The following is a 17,470-nucleotide window of genomic DNA, read 5'->3' as shown; positions in this document are numbered from 1 at the left end:
TTGCTCTCTAAAATGTTAGTTGGTTTTGATTATTTTCATAAATAAATATTTTCTATAAGCTTAGTTGAGGGTTTATTTGATTTCCATAGCTTTGTTTATTATATTTTGTGATTCAAATTGCTGCACAATATTAGATACTTGAAAAATATATATTTATAAATTGTATTCAATCAATGTGTGCTTTTAATATTTTAAAATGTACATCTTCACACCTGCATGCTAATTGGATCAGCATGTAGAGACAAACAGTAAACTGACCAAGTATTGGAAAAGTGGCATAATGGGAAGCTGCCCTGTGAACTTAGCAATTTAAGTTAAAAAAGATGAAGATGGAAAGATAATAAACTTTAAATTTAAAAAAGATTTTTAATTCACAATTGTATAAATGTATTTTAAACAACTTAATTACAAATTTAACTGCACAAGCACAAGTTTAATTTTAAGTTATTTTAAAAGTAGCCCTAGATATAGTTTATAAACTATCATAGTTTGTATACTATTGAAATCAAGAAGGGTGCAGTGATTGAATACGAGATCAATCCCCCTGGTTAATGAAAAATAGAGTATCCCCTTTTAATGTAATGGAGATAAATACAGTACAAACAAAAGAATGCCTTATATGAATTTATAATGAACTTATTTTGATTATCTTCAAAATAAAAAATTTTTCAGACTAGATGAAAAATAACTACCTGTTACTGCCAAATTAAGTCTTCACAAAAATGGGAAACTGAATTAGGTATAGACAAGCGCTCATTAACTAACAGGTTAATGCATAACTTTAAGTCAACTTTTTATTTTGTTTATAATTTTATTTTTGCATTGAAACTTATAAAAAAAAAGAAAAAAGAAGCTATGCATTGAGCATTTTAATTTCTTTCATTAGCATGCATAACCATTTTCCATTAAAATAATTTTATTTAAAAGCGAGGTTTAAACCACTTATGATAGTCACTAGGTAACAGTAGCATTTAAGATCCTTTTTAACCATTTAAAGTAAGCAATGTTTTACAAAAGATCAATATATAATAGTTGAATAATAAAAAAGGTTTCATTTTAATTTATTTTACTTTTCTCATTATTATGCTTTTCATATTTATCTTTTTATTCGTGTAATTAAAAAACATTTAAAATAAAACTGTATTTAAGAGTAATGACAAATACTTAGAAACTTGGATTTAAAATTAAATAGATTAAAATTTGACATTTAATAAATTCTCACCCAAAATTGTTCATTTCTCTTTCTTTTAATTGATCCACGTGACTTTTCTTTAAAAGCAATTTTTGATTTTCTACAATAAGAAGTGGACGACAAACTCGCCCGGCATCTGTGTAAATTCGTATTTCTTTATCACGTATATCTCGAACCATAGAAACCTTGGAAGAAATATTTTATACAAATCTCAAAGCATCATAGAAATGACAGCAAAAAATTAAACACCCATGTAATATCAATATTCCTTTTTTTTTTCATTCGTAATAGAAGATATTTTTTATTCAATGCATCGAAATTCAAGGATATATATTTAGTTAAAGCTCCATTTTTCAGACTTCAAGATTTCAGATTTCAGAAGCTTTTTTAGTCATTTGATTCACATTAGGAAATATCTTTATTTATTTAAAAAGTTAAGAAAATGAGATTTCTTAATAGTCAACCTTAAAAAGAAAATTTTAATATAGTAAGTGTGATTCAATAGAAATTCAAAAATGTTTTGTGACAGCTATCATAGCTGTGTATGGTGCCACAACAGTAATTAAAGCATAAGACAGAGTAACACTTTTGATAAGGTTATTATGCAGAAATTAGTCTTCTGCCATTCATAATTGTCTTGGAAAATCTAAAACAATTTGTGTTAGCTAACAATAAGAGCTGCTATGCAAATAATTTGACAAATATGGAATCAAAAGAAAGAGTTAACTTTTGAAACAATGAACTAGAATCAGAAGAGTTTTGGCCCTTACAAGATAAAAATCATTTTACAAGTAAAATGACTTTTAGTTAAGCAAATGAGTTGACATTATATAAAAAGAAAAATACAGTACAAAAAAAAAGATACAGTTGAATTATGGTAATATGATAAAATGTGTTGGTAAGTTTAGTTGTTCACAAGATACAAGTGGATCAGAAGATACAACTGATTGGGTGGTTAGATCTGGGAAAAAAATTAACAACAAAAGTAAGATCTGAGCAAGATTTAAAGAACTTCCCTCAAGATTATTATTTTAAAGATTTTCTGTCAAGATTATTATTTTAATTTTAACTTTTAATTTGAAAAAAAAAAATCTTTTTTTTTTAATTTAACCAAGCGTTTTTATTTTTAAAAATGTGGTTAAAGTTATAAAAAAATTTTTTGAAACACTTACAAAAATATTATTAAACTTAAACTATTGTATAAGTAAATAAACCTTCATAGTAAAAGTTTACTTTCAAATAAAATAATTACCACTGTTATATAGTAATAAAAAAGCATAAATTAAAACTCAATGGTTTTAGATAAAAAAATTTTAAATAAACTTTTACTTTGGTAATTTTCGGATAACAAAAGGTTTTGAGAAAAGCTTTGTTTTGTCCTTCAAAAATAAAGTAAAAAATTTTTAAATATTTTAAAATATTTTTTATAGTTAATTAATGATTATTATAAATCATAAAGATCATTATAATGCCCTAAAGATCATTATAAACACTGTTACTGATCATTTACAATCCTTACCTCAGACACAATGATATCCATCTGTCTCCTTAATCTTCTTAGCGTCAAAATAAGCTGTTCAGGATCACGATGTATTCCAACCCAGCACCCATTCACAAATATTTTTGTAGCACTAAAAATGTTAAGATGTTAGCTAAGTGAATATAAGTATTCTGAAAATATGTATTTTTTAAAAATAAATTATACAAAAAAAATCAAACTCTTTTATTGCAGAAGGACTTATTTCTTCAAGATTTTCCATTGCCCATTCTTCTAAAAATTCCAATATAGGACTTGGTTGAGAACCAACTGATATATATGCCATAAGAGCAAGGTTTTTTACTAATCCAACAGCTTGACCCTATTAAAGATAAGGAAAATATCTATTTAACAATCATTTAGAGTTATTAATACTTTAATTTTACTAAAAAAACAACAGTTTGTTCTAACTATTTAAAATTAGACAAAAAATTATCACCTACTTCTGGAGTCTCTGCTGGACAGATCATTCCCCAATGAGTATTATGCAATTGACGAGGTCTTGCTAATTTACCATCTCTACCAATCGGAGAGTTTAACCTCCTAAGATGCGATAATGTTGAAGCAAACGTCAATCTATTTAATACCTGGGACACACCAGCACGAGCTTGGTGAGCTTTTTTTTGATCACCCCAATTTCCAGTAGCCAGAGAATACCTTAATCCATCTGTTATTGTTTTGGTTTTTATAGCCAACTCTATCTTGAAATCTTTACCTTTATCAATAAACTTTTGAGCATACAGACGAACTTCTTTCATTAAATTTTTAAACAACCTGTTTGTTTGAAATGAAATAATTAAGTCATGTGCAAAAATTAAAATAAATATTATCGCATAAAATATTTTACCCTCTGAATAAAAAAGCAAGCAAAGGACCAGCCAAATCTAAACGCTTGTTTCCATAGTGATCACGATCATCAAGTTCTCTTCTTCCAAGAGCTGCTAATAATATTCTGTGAACCATATATCTAAGTTAATATATAATAAAAAATATTACAAACAAAACTTCAATAACATGTATTGCATAAAAGATTCATATTGAAAATGAAAAAGTGAACTTTTTCGTTTTCAATATAAATTCTAAATGAAAATTCTTAAACCACATTGATAAATTTTTCAGTCAAATAAGTTGTTCTTTAAGTTTTCTTATAAACATAAATATAAAATCTGAAATACAAATTCTCTAGAACAACCACTGATCTAGAAAGCAAGTTGTGTAAATTGTCTTACCCTAAAAAATAAGCTTTTTTTGTTTCACAGAAATCACTTGTACCCACATGTGGCAACATTTCTTTCTGTAGAATTTCTCTTGCATATTTAATGCGTTTTTCCTTTGTGACACCTGGTCTTGCACCGCGTGTTCCAATAAAATTCAATGCAACATTCTGTTCTTGGACAACAAAGGCTTCATCAAGTGATGGTTTTACCTTATTTGGGTCAAATGATTTAAAGATAATTTAGTCATAACTTAAAATAATTTTTTAAACTTGATTGTATAAAATTGAAAAAAATTGAATAAAAAAAATTAAACCATTTCCATCATTTCTTGATCAGTAAAATCATAGATTATATGCTCTAAGATGTCTCGGTCAGAAACAAATCCAAGTGCACGAAAAACAATCATAATAGGAATCTCTTGACGTATATATGGAATTGTTGCAATAATACGCTGTCCTATTGCGCTTTTTTTAGCTCCTCCTCCACCACCTTTTGCTAACATAGATATAAACATTGTACTTGTAGGCCTTGATGATTGCTCTAAACATGATCTTATCTCACACGAATATGCATACTTTGAGTCTTTTTTATGAAAAACATAAACAGTGTTGGTAGCCATTTTTTCTTGAGCAATCAATACTTTTTCTGAACCATTTATAATAAAATATCCACCAGGGTCTAATGGACATTCATTTAATTCAGTTAAGTCACGGTCTACAAGACCACTGAGAACACAATATGTCGAACGTAACATAATAGGTATTTTTCCAATGTATATTTTGCTGTGTTCTTCAGTTTCTGGTTCCTGACCACTTCTGGTAATTGTTTTAGAAATATCTACATACAAAGGTGCAGAGTAGCTAAAAAAAAAATTGTAAAAAATTATAAGTACTTTATTTATAAAATATTTCTAATAAATATATTTAATAGTTCTACAAAAATAATGCTTAAAATTAGTATAAGCATGTTATTTTCACAATTGTTGGAGAATAGTTGTATTTCAGAAAAAGTATTTCTATAACATAAATTCTTCAGAAACTATTTATATGGACACCAACTATAAGCAAATTAATACTTCTTTACATTAATTAACTAATGGGTCAGAACTATCAGTTAAAATTGAGAGCCTTAAAATTAAACTGTTATGACAACTATTTTTTATTTATTTGCACATATTTGCAAACAAATACCTATATTTTAAATTTTATGCTTAAAGTTTCTGAACTTGCATTGTAAGTCAACTTTTTATGACCTGCACATATGAACACAACAAATTTAACTGGAAGACGAATTTAGGACATATATGGGGTACACAATTTAACTGAAAAACAAAATTTAGACTTTTAAACCGAATTTAACTAAAAGCCGAATTCTAATTTTTAAAACACATTTAATTGAAAGAGAAATTTTATAAAAACAATGAAAGTACATTTTTGAATAATCATTTTTTATAAACCATAATTATTATTTTTTAGCTCGTAATCAACCATATTTCAAAACATGATGAAACACGAGTAAAACAAAGTAATTTTTATTTATTAAAACAAAAATAATACCCTTACAAAAAACAACAACAATTTCAGTTAAAAAAAGAAAATCTGAAAATTATTTAAGTTATGGAAGTCTTGACAACTATTAATGCTTTTAAAAGAACAATAAAAACATTCATTGAAAAATTTCCTATGTCAATTTTATAAAAAAGAAAAAAGAAAAAATATTATGTTAAATATTCACCTGTTTTTTACCGTTAGGATTTTTTGAAAGCAAGAAATAAGATTTTATAAGTGATGAATAAACTTTGTGATTTGATAAGTGATGAATAGACTTTGTGCTTAAAGAAGACTTTTCAGTTATTGATTCTGTAAGACAAATCTATTTATGTGTTTGCTTTTTTTTTCTTTTTTTTTTTTTGAATGTTCCCATAGCCGAGTAGGCCACTTTTGTAGAGGACGCTACTGATTTTTTTATTATTATTTTTTTAAATAATGATTACAACCCCATCTCAGCTCTTTAAGTCCAAAACAGGACCTTTGACAAACAAGGCTGCTGCATGGAGAAACAAGTTAATATATATATTAACTTGTTTTGAATTTAATAACTTTCGAATTTGACATTTTTTTTTTAATTCTGATTCACTTCCAACAAGGCTGCAAGCATTCACTATTAAGTTGGGAGTTACTAGAAAAAAAGAATAGAGTTATAGAGCAAGGAAACGGTTGACAGAAGAAAAGTTGAAGGTTGTATAAGTCTGGAAAACATGAATATGGAAGAGAGTTTCGAAGGGTTGAATGCGGGGAAAAAAACTAGACAAATAAAAATTTTTAGAGCATGCAGTAACAGATACAATAAAAGAATGAGACCTTGCTGAATGACGCGTCAAGTGAGAATGAGTTTTAGTTAATGGAACTAGAGATGATAACTCTTTTGAGTAGCGACCATGATATTATTTGTAGGAAAAAGGAGATGCAACTTTATGGTGATGGGAGAGAGGCTCAATCTTTGCAACTAGAGTGAGTCCAACTACATTTACAACACATTTTTGGACTTCTGCTTGAAGAGAAAAAGTATAAAAAACTTTTTTATACTTTTAAAAGACTCAAAGATCTTGCTGATAACAGAAAGAAGACTGGAGGGTTCTGAATGTTCTTTGGAGTTTTTAAAAATTGGAATCATAGATGCCATTTTCCATCAGGCAGGAAAACAAGACTCAGTCAAGCATTTATTAAATAGTTTAGAAAAAATTCAAGACAGTTATGGATAACAATTGGAAAAATTGCAATTGCATATGACTATTTATCAGTGTTCTATTTTCATGCATGAAGGCTGAAGAGCAAAGGTTGTTCAGAACTTCTAGGCAAAAATCTAAGTTTCAATCCTAGATTGGTCTTGGAACAGCCTGGACCTCAACCCTATCAAAAATCTCTAGTAGATTATTAAGTATGAGGTTGCAGAAAAACACCCATCAAACATCAAATCATTTAAAAAAGCAATAAAAGGAGTTTGGATAAAAGAAATATCTGAAAAGTACTACAACAACCTGATTTTACCAAATCAAACCTAAGATGATATTTCTTATCTTTTTATAACAATTATATTCAAAGTAATCTTATGCTAAACTTTTAATCTAAATATTTAGCAACATGAAAAAAGTTTGTTAATCCTTAACTACAAATTTTGTGCAGATGTTTTTAATAAAAATTTAGTAAAAAACTCTATGAAAGTCTATATTACAAAAAACATTTATATTCTGTAATTTCTGATAACAAAAATATCAAGACATTTTTTCGAGATATTAAAAAAAATGTGCCAATATATGAACAATTTATTTTTATTGTAGTAAAAATTACTTTATTATTACTCTTTGCTTATCTTATTATCCCTTGCTCGAAAATGGATTTTATTTTAAAGGACAAAAGCGTTACTTTGAAATCTTTTAAATCCTGGGACTTTGCCAATGCTTTTCAAATTGAAAAAGAGAAAACTTATGTTATTAAAATCATGTGTAATTTGTGTAATCTTTATCAAAATAAAATTTTATCCAAAACCAATGGTGCCGTAAGGGCAGCTGCTCTATGGTTTATAAATGGCACAAGTCATGTTAAAATATTTTAACATGTACTAACATGTTAAAATATTTTAACATGAATTGTGCCATTTATAAACTGTAGGGCAGCTGCCCTTTTATTTAAGTTGGTATATAAATAAAAATAAATATTGTTCAATAAATAAATCAAATTTTTTCTTAACAAAGATTACCTCATATTTATTCTCCTTTTTTTTATTTTATTACTCTAAATTAAATTGCTTGCAAACGAAAAAAAAGAGTTTCGTAATTATACGTAGAATGAAAATACTTTTGAGTTTGTTTATAAGCTAAGAAACTTAATTTTTAATGAACAAATTTTAACGAATGTTTATTATAAACAGATACAATTCAAATTATTAAATATACTTATATTATTTTAGTTGAGTATTTTCTAAAGTTTGCACGATTAAAATATTGCGTAGAAGTATCTAAAAGGCTTTTTGTTTTAAGAATAATTAACAAAAGAGTTTGCATAATTCTATATTTAATTTAATTTTTGTTTAAATTTAATAAAGTTCGAAAAAAAATAAAATAAAAAATTTAATTGTTAAAAACGATTCTTATCTATAGCTCTGTGTTTCTTTGTGATTTGTTTAAATGTAAAACATTTTTACGATAATGTAAAACATTTATCATTAAATTTCTGGCGAACGCGTTCTAACTATGTATCAAAAATATGCTCAAAACAGACATTAAACTTTTATATATTTTTATATCAATGCAAGTGAAAACACTAAGCAACATAAACTTAAAAAAGACTTAAAAACCCAAATTATTCTTTGCTAGTCAAAACAAAATTGCTGTTTAAATTATTTAACAAGAGTTTTTGTTTATCAATATGTTAATATTTTTTTGTTTACTACCGAAATTTTTAAAAATATTTTAATATTTTAAAAATCATTACTTTTTTTATTCAATAATGTTTCAATAACAATAATTATTCAAAAACTAATTTTAGAAATAATGAAAACATATATATATATATATATATATATATATATATATATATATATATTTTACTAAAAATATCAAACTAAAATTAATATTAGAATAAGAATTGAAAACATAACAAACTTTTCATAATATATCTACATTTACAACATTTATACATTGTTTTAGTTATTTGAGTAATTGTGAAATTGAACCAGTTTGTGGTTATTTATTTATTGTGGCAGTTAAAACACTTAACATCAATAAAAAAAATTAAGGTAATTTTATGACATCAAATATCGCGTTATCCTAATGCATTAAGCATTTTTTATTCAAAACAAGGTCTTCATTTATCATAATGGATCAATTAAACTTAATTAATAATGAACTATTATTGAAATGTGCGCACAACATAGTTGTATCCTATCAATCCAAATTTATTCATTCATTTAAAATTGCATTTTTGTATGCTTTGACATAATAAATAATCCATATAATCATACCGAATGACAGAATAAGTAGCTCATATAATGATACATTTTGACTAAATAAATTTGAACTCTATAAAATACTCATAAAAAAAACTTACGTAAGATTTCTTAATCTAGCTTCATTTGGCATCATAGGCTTTGGAGCACCATCTTTTTCCCAATGAGTCGGTTTTGATAAATAAATCTGTTCAAACTTCAACTGATAACGTGTCTGGAAAATATTGCATATATTTGATTATAAATAATTGATAAATTTTATTTAAAAATTTAATATGGATTTAATATTTTGTAAACTTATCAAATTTTTTTGTCAATATTACTCCTTTTCTAAAAAAAATTGCATAAATATCTTTTCTTTTTTTTTCTTTTTTTGTAAAAAAAGAAAAAAAAAGAAAAGATAGTTATGTAATTTTTTTTAGACATGAATCAAAATTTTCAAGTATACAAGTCATAAAATACCATCGATACATATCTACATAAAACAAAACAATATCCCAATAAAAAGTTTTAAATTCTGATAAGTCAATATCAAAACCACATGAAAGTAACTACATGTCCATTCATTATTCATGTAACCATAACCAAAAAATAACGAAATCTCAGATTTTAATAATTTGTATACAGTAGAACTTGATAAAAGAAGAATTCCTTAAATATTTCAGCCTTTAACATTAATTAGATCCTGAAATATAATTACTTAAATTTAACAAAATCAGCCAGACCCCCTCAGATTATTTAAAGATTTTGTTTAAATTCTGAAACAAACTTGTTTAAAAACACAACAGCAAAATAAACATTTTATTTAAATTCTAAATAAATAAAAAAGTAGAAAAACAAACTTTTTTTTTATATTCTTATTAAAATAATTAAAATAAAATGGCAAAATGAAGATTTAAATTCTAAATATAAACCTTTTATTTAAATTCTAAATACAAACCTCTTTATTTAAATTCTAAATAAAGTAATTAAAATAAAATCGAGACAAAATTCTCTATTGCTTTTCTATCAACTTTATGCTAAACGTCTGCATGTTAGTCAATTTGTTGAACCCTCTTTTAAGATTTTGTTGCAACCTAAAACAGTTTTAGGTCAGCAGTATTTTGCTAGTTTTATTTTTCCTAATTGTGAGGGCTGTATCGAAGATGTCAGAAATAAATAACTTAGAGATGTATTAGCAGATAGGTAGAAGAATACTTAGCTCAAAAGATTCAAGGTTCAAATCCACCCTACGCCTATGAAAGTATCACACTCAACCTGTTTCTTAGTGCAAGGTTCTTGTTTTGGACTTTTAGGTTGAGAGTTTTATAATAAAATTTTAAAAAAGGAGTAGCCTCCTTGGCTGCACCTTCTGGAGCCTTGAGATAGTTGAAATTAATTTTTTTTAAATAATCTAAAATAGCAGATAATGAAATTGTGTTAATCTACTGCATTATAGAAAAGACTTTAGTGGCACCAAAATCTTTTTAGTGTGTTTATCTAATTAGTGTTCTTATCCATTAAATTGAAAAAAAATTAGTGTTTTATATCAAGGACATGTTGTAACTTGATGGATAAGCATAAATCAAAAAGAAAAGCAAGCAAAAATTATTATTTTCATTACAAAATTATAAAATATAAAAATTTATAAGCTTATAAATATTACAAAAAAAGCTCAGTTATGCATTGGGATATTTATAACTGAAAAAAGAACATAGGTTATCTTTTTAGGTAGTTACTAAAAACACTATGTACTTTTCATTTCATGGGATTATTAATAACACTAGTTATTAGGGTAAAATAATTGAGAAACCAGTTTCTAAATTTTTTGCCTAGATATCATTTATGTCAAAAGTAAAAAGTTATGGCGCTCCCTTTGATGCTACAATTAGTAAATTCAGTGAACTTACTAATTGAAATGGTAGATTCAGATCCTTGTCAATTTGAGGATGCTAGAGAAATAAATCAGACACTTAAAGGCATTAACTACTTTTCTTGAAATAATAACAACACCCCCCATAAAACTTTAAAGAATCCCTCTTAAAACTTAAAGACATTAACTATTATTCTTGAAATTATAGGTGCATTCCCTATAAAAAATTATCATTGGAGTAAAAAAACAAAAATGACCAGCTTAAAGTAAAATCTGTTTGCTTCAATTCACAAGACAAAATAACACTTTGTTTATGAAGTTTAGACACAAATAGTAAACTATTTCAAACATCATACTAAAACTTTCTCTTTATACAGTGGCTTTTAAAAATATAAGGTCACTTAGACTTTTAACAGCTACTTAAATAATTTTCTAGCTTTTTAAAAAAAGAAGAGAAATTTTTTTTTATTTTTTTTTGGAATACATGGTATAACAAAAATAAATGAAAAATTTAAGAACAACTCAAAAAACTATAATAAAGAATAGTCTCAAAAATATAAAGCCACACTTTAATTTAGTACATTGCATGACCACCACACGATTTTAAGAAGGCTCGAATACATTTAAAAAATAAAAAATTATAGATTATAATTGAATTTATAATCTATAACTTTTTACTTTTTCAATGTTGTTTGGACACAGCTAGTAAGCTACCAGGTTGAAATTTGACCGGGGTTGGGGCCGGATTTAATAAAATATAGCCAGAGCCAAGGCCGGGTTTGTGACTAGGGCTGCATAAATATTTATACATCCTTAAATATAATTATTTTATTCAAAATTCAAGCTATATTTTGTATATATGAACATATACATCATTATGATCAACATGATCATCATAATCGTCATCATCGTCTGATCATCTTCCATTTCGGCACCATATAAACACTAAAGTTTATACAAATATATAAGGATATCAGGCCTTCCCAGGAGAGGCGTGCGGTCGGTCGCTTTGAGTGACCACGCATATATATATATATTTTTTGAGAGTTTGGCAACGGTTTTTTAGCATATATTAATGACGCATTTTTAAAAAGGCGCTGAATAAATCTAACTAAATTGTCTTATTATTTTATTATTTTTATTCATAATTTATTCTTATTATTAATATAAAAGTATGAACATAAAAATGAAATATATATATATATTTATACTTATTTAAAAAAAATTTTTTTTTCTTATTACAATTTTTTTTTTTATGTCTAGTACACATAAAAAAAAAATTATTTATTTATATTGATTTTTTATTTATTTATATTATAATTATTTATAATATATTTTTAGGTGTTGATTTTTTCAGCAACGATATTTGAGACAAGTCGAAAAACTAAACAGAAAATGTGACCGAAAACTTTTGTAATCTATTTTGAAAAATATGTTCTGCCGACGCGGGATGCGAACCCAGGTCTCCGCGGCCCTATGTAATGTCTTAACCGAATGAGCTAAACGTTCATATCGTTAGTAAGAACCTTGTAGATGATAATTCTTCTAGAACTTAGAAGTTATTTTTTGTAGAAAGACATACTTATGCGAAAAAATTTAAAATTAGAAAAAAAAAAATGTAAAATTAAAAAAAAAATTTTGTTATAAGAAAAAAAAATTCTAAAAAAATAAATATATATATATTATTTTTATGTTATTATTTCCTTATTAATGAAAAGAATAAATTATTAAAAAAATTACAAATTAATACAACGAATTTAGTTTGATTTTTTCAGCGCCTTTTTAAAAATGCGTTATTTTTAATATATTCTAAAAAAGCGTGGCCGAGTTATCCAAAAAAAATAAATATCCGTGTTCACTCAAGGCGTGCAGTCGCACGCCTCTCCTGGGAAGGCCTGGGATATTGTATGCCAGCATCTAAATAAGTAGCAAACATATATTTATATTAATATATATGCATAAAGTGCATCTCGGAAGCTTTTATTCTTTCTGAAATAAAAGTTTAAAAGCTTTTATTCCTTTTCTTAAATTTTAAGTCAAGTCTCTTTCCACTCCACATGTTTTACCATTTTTGAGCAGTTGCTTTATTAAACATTATTCTTTTTTTTTTACAAGAACATCCTTCTTAAGAACAAATTTCTTTTTATTATTCCAAGAAGCCAATGTAAAAAGGTCTGATGTTAACCTCTGTTATTCTCAGTTTACTAATTCTTGTTTCTTATCTCAGATGTTAGGTTCTAGAGAATTTTGGTAAGTCTTCAACAATGTCATTAACTAAAGTAAGTCTAACATTTAATCTTTAACTCATGGGTCTGATCTTTTTACTTCTCCCCAGAGTTATTTGCAAAGAAATTTTACTCCAATTTGACTCTTGAATCTAATGGCCATACTCTTCCTGCCAGCTAAACAAATTAACCTATTGTTAAACATCTAAATCACTCTGGTCTCCAATGCTAAAGTTAATTATCAATTAAACACTTCTACAATTTGTGTTCTAGACAAGATTTCCATTGGTCTTAAAAAAGTGTTCTTCAAATCTCTTCAATTTTTGTTAAATTTTTAAATTTTTCAATTCTAGAAATTTTTCAACTCTAGAAAACACTTTGACTTCTCCAACCATCCTCCAACCGGTCTCTGACTGCCTTCACTCTATTAGTTTCTTTATATAAATGTTTTGAAGTTATTAAATTATTTCTTTCTAACTGCAGTAGTAAAGTTATTTTTGAAGGCCTAAACTCTTCTTTATTTCAAGTAGTTTTAAGGGGATCACAAGGTTCTACCTTTGCTTCTGTATTGTTTCTTATCTACAATAGCGATCTTCATGAAATCTAAAATGGCTCTAATTGCTGACAACTCAACTTTATACTCTGTCTTGGCAAAAAATTTTCACTTTTTGATTGCTTAGAACAAGCAGCAGATTTTTAACCTGATCTCTCTTCTGTAACAGCCAAAAGCTTGCTTATGAATTTAAATTCTGGACTTAAATAACACAATTTTTGTTAGTCAACAAAACTCATTTATTTACTGCAAAAAAATATTGCAATAATGTTGGCATTCCTATATTGATGAATAACAACCCTCTTACTTTCAGACAAAGTCTAAAAGCAAATTGTAAATGTAGTTAAACCTACTTTATCTACCAAGCTTGAGCCACTCTCCCATTGTTGTAAGGTTGTATTTCTTTTTTTATTTCTACAAATACTATCATAGTCAATGCTCAAACGAGGTATCATCTCTATTACAATAAACCAAAACTCATTCTTGTTTGACTTCTTATTCAACAAGTTTTAAGTCTTCAGTTAACCGTTTCCTAGTATTTTAACTAATTTTCTATTTTAGAAGTAACTTATAAAATAATAGTGGTTGCTTGCAATCTTGTTGGAAGTAAATTAGAATTTAAAAATATATAAATATATGCCAGTATTTAATAAATAGTAAATGTAAGCATAAAATTATAACATATAAAGTATTATAAATTTTTTTCTAGCCCCGGCTATTAATTTTGCCGGGGTCAGGTTTGCAAAAAGTCTCATTTTTAGCCAGGGAAGGGGTCGGGGCCCTGGTCACTTACTAGACACAGCATAATAAAATATCACATAATAAGAGGCATGCAGTCGCACATATTATATGACCACCCATATAACATTTTGTTTTTGACAACTTGGCCACAACTTTTTGCAAATTTTGGTAACAAATGTGTTCAAAAAATGCGCTGAAAGAACCTTAATAAACTAAAATTAAAAATAAATCATTAACTGAAAAGAGAAACCTTAATTTAAAAAAATTTAAAAATACACTAAAAAAGTAAAAATCTTAACGAATGATAAAATAAATAAAAGATAAACCAGAAAAAATAAAAGCATAAAATTAATAAATGTCACTTTTCTATTTGAAGGTGTTTCACTTCTTAGTATCTAGAAAAGATTGAAGTTTTAAAATTATTTAACCTAAGTTATTTACTTTGAAACTTAATTATTGAAGAATTTGAAACTTTGATATTTTTTAATGTCTAATAAAAACATTAAAAAAAAAGATCAGTTAAAAGGATTTGAACCCCATATAGATAAATAAGCGAAATACCAAGCTAATAGTTACTCCTTATATAGATAAATAAGCGCTACATTAACGTTGTGATATGCGAAACATTATTAGCTTTAAAGCATTAAGATGCTTTTAAATTATTAAAAATCATTAGGTTTGAACTATTGAGTCGCTTCTAAATTAAAAAATATATTAATTTTATGTTATTTTATTTTTTTTCTAGTTTGTCATATATTTGTTTTATTATTCATTAAGATTTTGTTTCTCTTTTCAGTTAATGGTTTGTTTATTTTTAATTTTCTCTTCAGTTTAGTTTGGTTTTTTTGCCGCATTATAACACGCAAATTATCAAAAGATGCTAAGTGCCGTCGCCATCTTGTCAAAACAAAATATGCATGGTCATATAAAGCATTCTACTGTACGCCTCCTATGTGAAGACCTGAAGTAACATTGATATATTGAAAGTCAGTGAAATTATTGTGTAAATATTATATATTTTATTAGATTGGGATAATACATAAAAATGATAATATTCAGTAATATGTTATGGTAAAGTTTAGATACCCGCATAGTCCTTTTTATAATTACATAAAATTATTCAAATTGATAATCAGGGATATCTTATGATAACTCAGGTAATTTCTGATCATTTCATTGGATTTCTCACCACATAAAATAGCCAGGAACAAATTTTCAAGTAGAAAGAATAATTTTTTTTTTCAAGCAGTCTGACTTAAAATTTCTAAATAAATGTTGTAATTCTGAGAAAAAAAGAGGGTCCAGGCCAATATCAGCTAAAAATAAAATAGCCATACTTCAGGAACTTCTTGGAGTTAGAGGCTGAAACTTTCATTAAATTTTTATTTTAATATCTCCTCTCAATTGTGTAAACAAAAAAAATCAAAAGTCATATGATAGCATTTTTTAAAAATTTTCTGGATCCTTGTTCATTATATTGGTTAAGACATTGTATTGGTGAAAAAAAATGTACCGCTACACCACTACCGAATTTATGTTGATGATGGTTTTAAATTTCTCTACACAACCTGTTTTTTACCTTTGAAACAATACAGTTAAAGAGAAACTAAATAAACTATTAAAAACAATTTATAAGTATTAATTTAACTTTGATCATCTATTTTTTATTTTTTTAAAAAGCTTGTCTTGTGTCAAAATTGAAACCATATTTGCATATGAGAACTAGTCTGGTGCAATCTTTTAAAACAGACAAATTTAAAACAACACTAAAAGCTGAACATATACTTAATTTTTCAACATTTTTTGTTTTGGCTTAGTAAATGAATTTTGAAATAATTGACAAATTATACAATCGAATGTTTATTGAGCGAAAACTCTGAAGTAACTAGAAAGTTATTTTATTAAAAAACATTTAGCTTTTAAGACTCGAGTTTATAAAAATTTATTATACAGTTACAGACAAGCAATTTTTTATCCATTAGATCAATACCATACTGATGTTTAAGGATCTATAATTTTAAGCGGTTAATATAGGTTGATAAATTAGTTTTAAACGATGTGTTTGCAAAATATTATATTTTAAAAATTACTGCTCTTTTTGTTAAAAACATTTATTCAAAATGCACATAAAACAAAATTTATTTTACTTAAATATTAGCATCATAATAATTAAGTTATTAAAGTAGCAAAAAATAAACTTTTCTTTAAATAAGGAATCAAAGTTTTGAAAATATATAAAAAAGAAAAAAGAAAAAAAGAAAACCGTAGTGCAATTTTTGTCAGCTATAAGCAACCATTATTAGATTAAAGCATTAATTTTATTATTATGTTATACTGTCATTTTAATAATTACTATAACTGGTTCATTTAAAATTTACTTACAGGTTCTTCTATTTCATTTTCAGTATATTGAGTTTCAGCTTGTAATTCAATAGGAGGAGATTCTTCAACAATTCTTTGAACTGACATCTGAATAAATTCATCAAAAGAATCAAGTTGCTGACGAACAAGACCTTTTTCTTCAAAATATGAGCTGATAACTGTCCAACAGGCTTCTTGCCACAATTCTTTTGAAATCTCATCATCTTCCTCTGTATTGTCATAGTGATCATCATCTAAAAAAGATTTTTTAATTATTAAATAAGAACATGAAAAAAATTATTTTTCTTTGATGACATTTTTGTGAGGGTAAAAGGATTTTTACTTTATGTAGCAAAATAAGGAAATTATTTGAATAAAACTAGAAATCTTTAATACTACTTCCTCTTTAAATTTCCTTTTATTTCTATAAAAAGAAAGCCATTTCTCTTACTAAATATGCTAATACTAATCTTATCTCCTGCAAACTGATATAAACAATAATACAATTAAAGTTATATATATATATATATATATATATATATATATATATATATATATATATATATATATATATATATATATATATATATATATATATATATATATATATATATAACTTTAATTGTATTTCGATTAAAAATTTTATGTAGTTTATTAGATCGCGGGAAATGCTTATCAACCAATTTTAAAAAAACTTTTCCTATGTTAGTAGAAACATTTTTGCTATATCGGGGGTTGAACCAAATTACATTTCTAGTTCTATTTCGTTTTTTTGTATTCTTTTTTTC

General features: G+C 26.0%; 1 protein-coding gene across 1 annotated transcript in view; it reads right to left on the bottom strand.

The window, feature by feature from the left end:
• The window catches only part of LOC100208869 (DNA-directed RNA polymerase II subunit RPB2), a 54,991-nt gene that overhangs the window by 34,473 nt on the left and 3,048 nt on the right, over nucleotides 1-17,470 (bottom strand). Inside the window, exons 2-10 of the mRNA XM_065793692.1 lie at nucleotides 16,704-16,936; nucleotides 9,052-9,164; nucleotides 4,260-4,806; nucleotides 3,959-4,155; nucleotides 3,577-3,696; nucleotides 3,173-3,503; nucleotides 2,912-3,051; nucleotides 2,712-2,823; nucleotides 1,223-1,377 (exon numbers count right to left, since the gene is read on the bottom strand). Of these exons, the coding sequence (XP_065649764.1) occupies nucleotides 1,223-1,377; nucleotides 2,712-2,823; nucleotides 2,912-3,051; nucleotides 3,173-3,503; nucleotides 3,577-3,696; nucleotides 3,959-4,155; nucleotides 4,260-4,806; nucleotides 9,052-9,164; nucleotides 16,704-16,936 (1,948 nt within the window). The remainder of the gene's footprint in view (nucleotides 1-1,222; nucleotides 1,378-2,711; nucleotides 2,824-2,911; nucleotides 3,052-3,172; nucleotides 3,504-3,576; nucleotides 3,697-3,958; nucleotides 4,156-4,259; nucleotides 4,807-9,051; nucleotides 9,165-16,703; nucleotides 16,937-17,470) is intronic.

This window comes from Hydra vulgaris, chromosome 03, assembly GCF_038396675.1.
Source record: "Hydra vulgaris chromosome 03, alternate assembly HydraT2T_AEP".
Taxonomy (NCBI): domain Eukaryota; kingdom Metazoa; phylum Cnidaria; class Hydrozoa; order Anthoathecata; family Hydridae; genus Hydra; species Hydra vulgaris.
The sequence above is the reverse complement of the archived record's forward strand: the minus strand, read 5'-3'. Positions and strand labels throughout refer to the sequence as shown.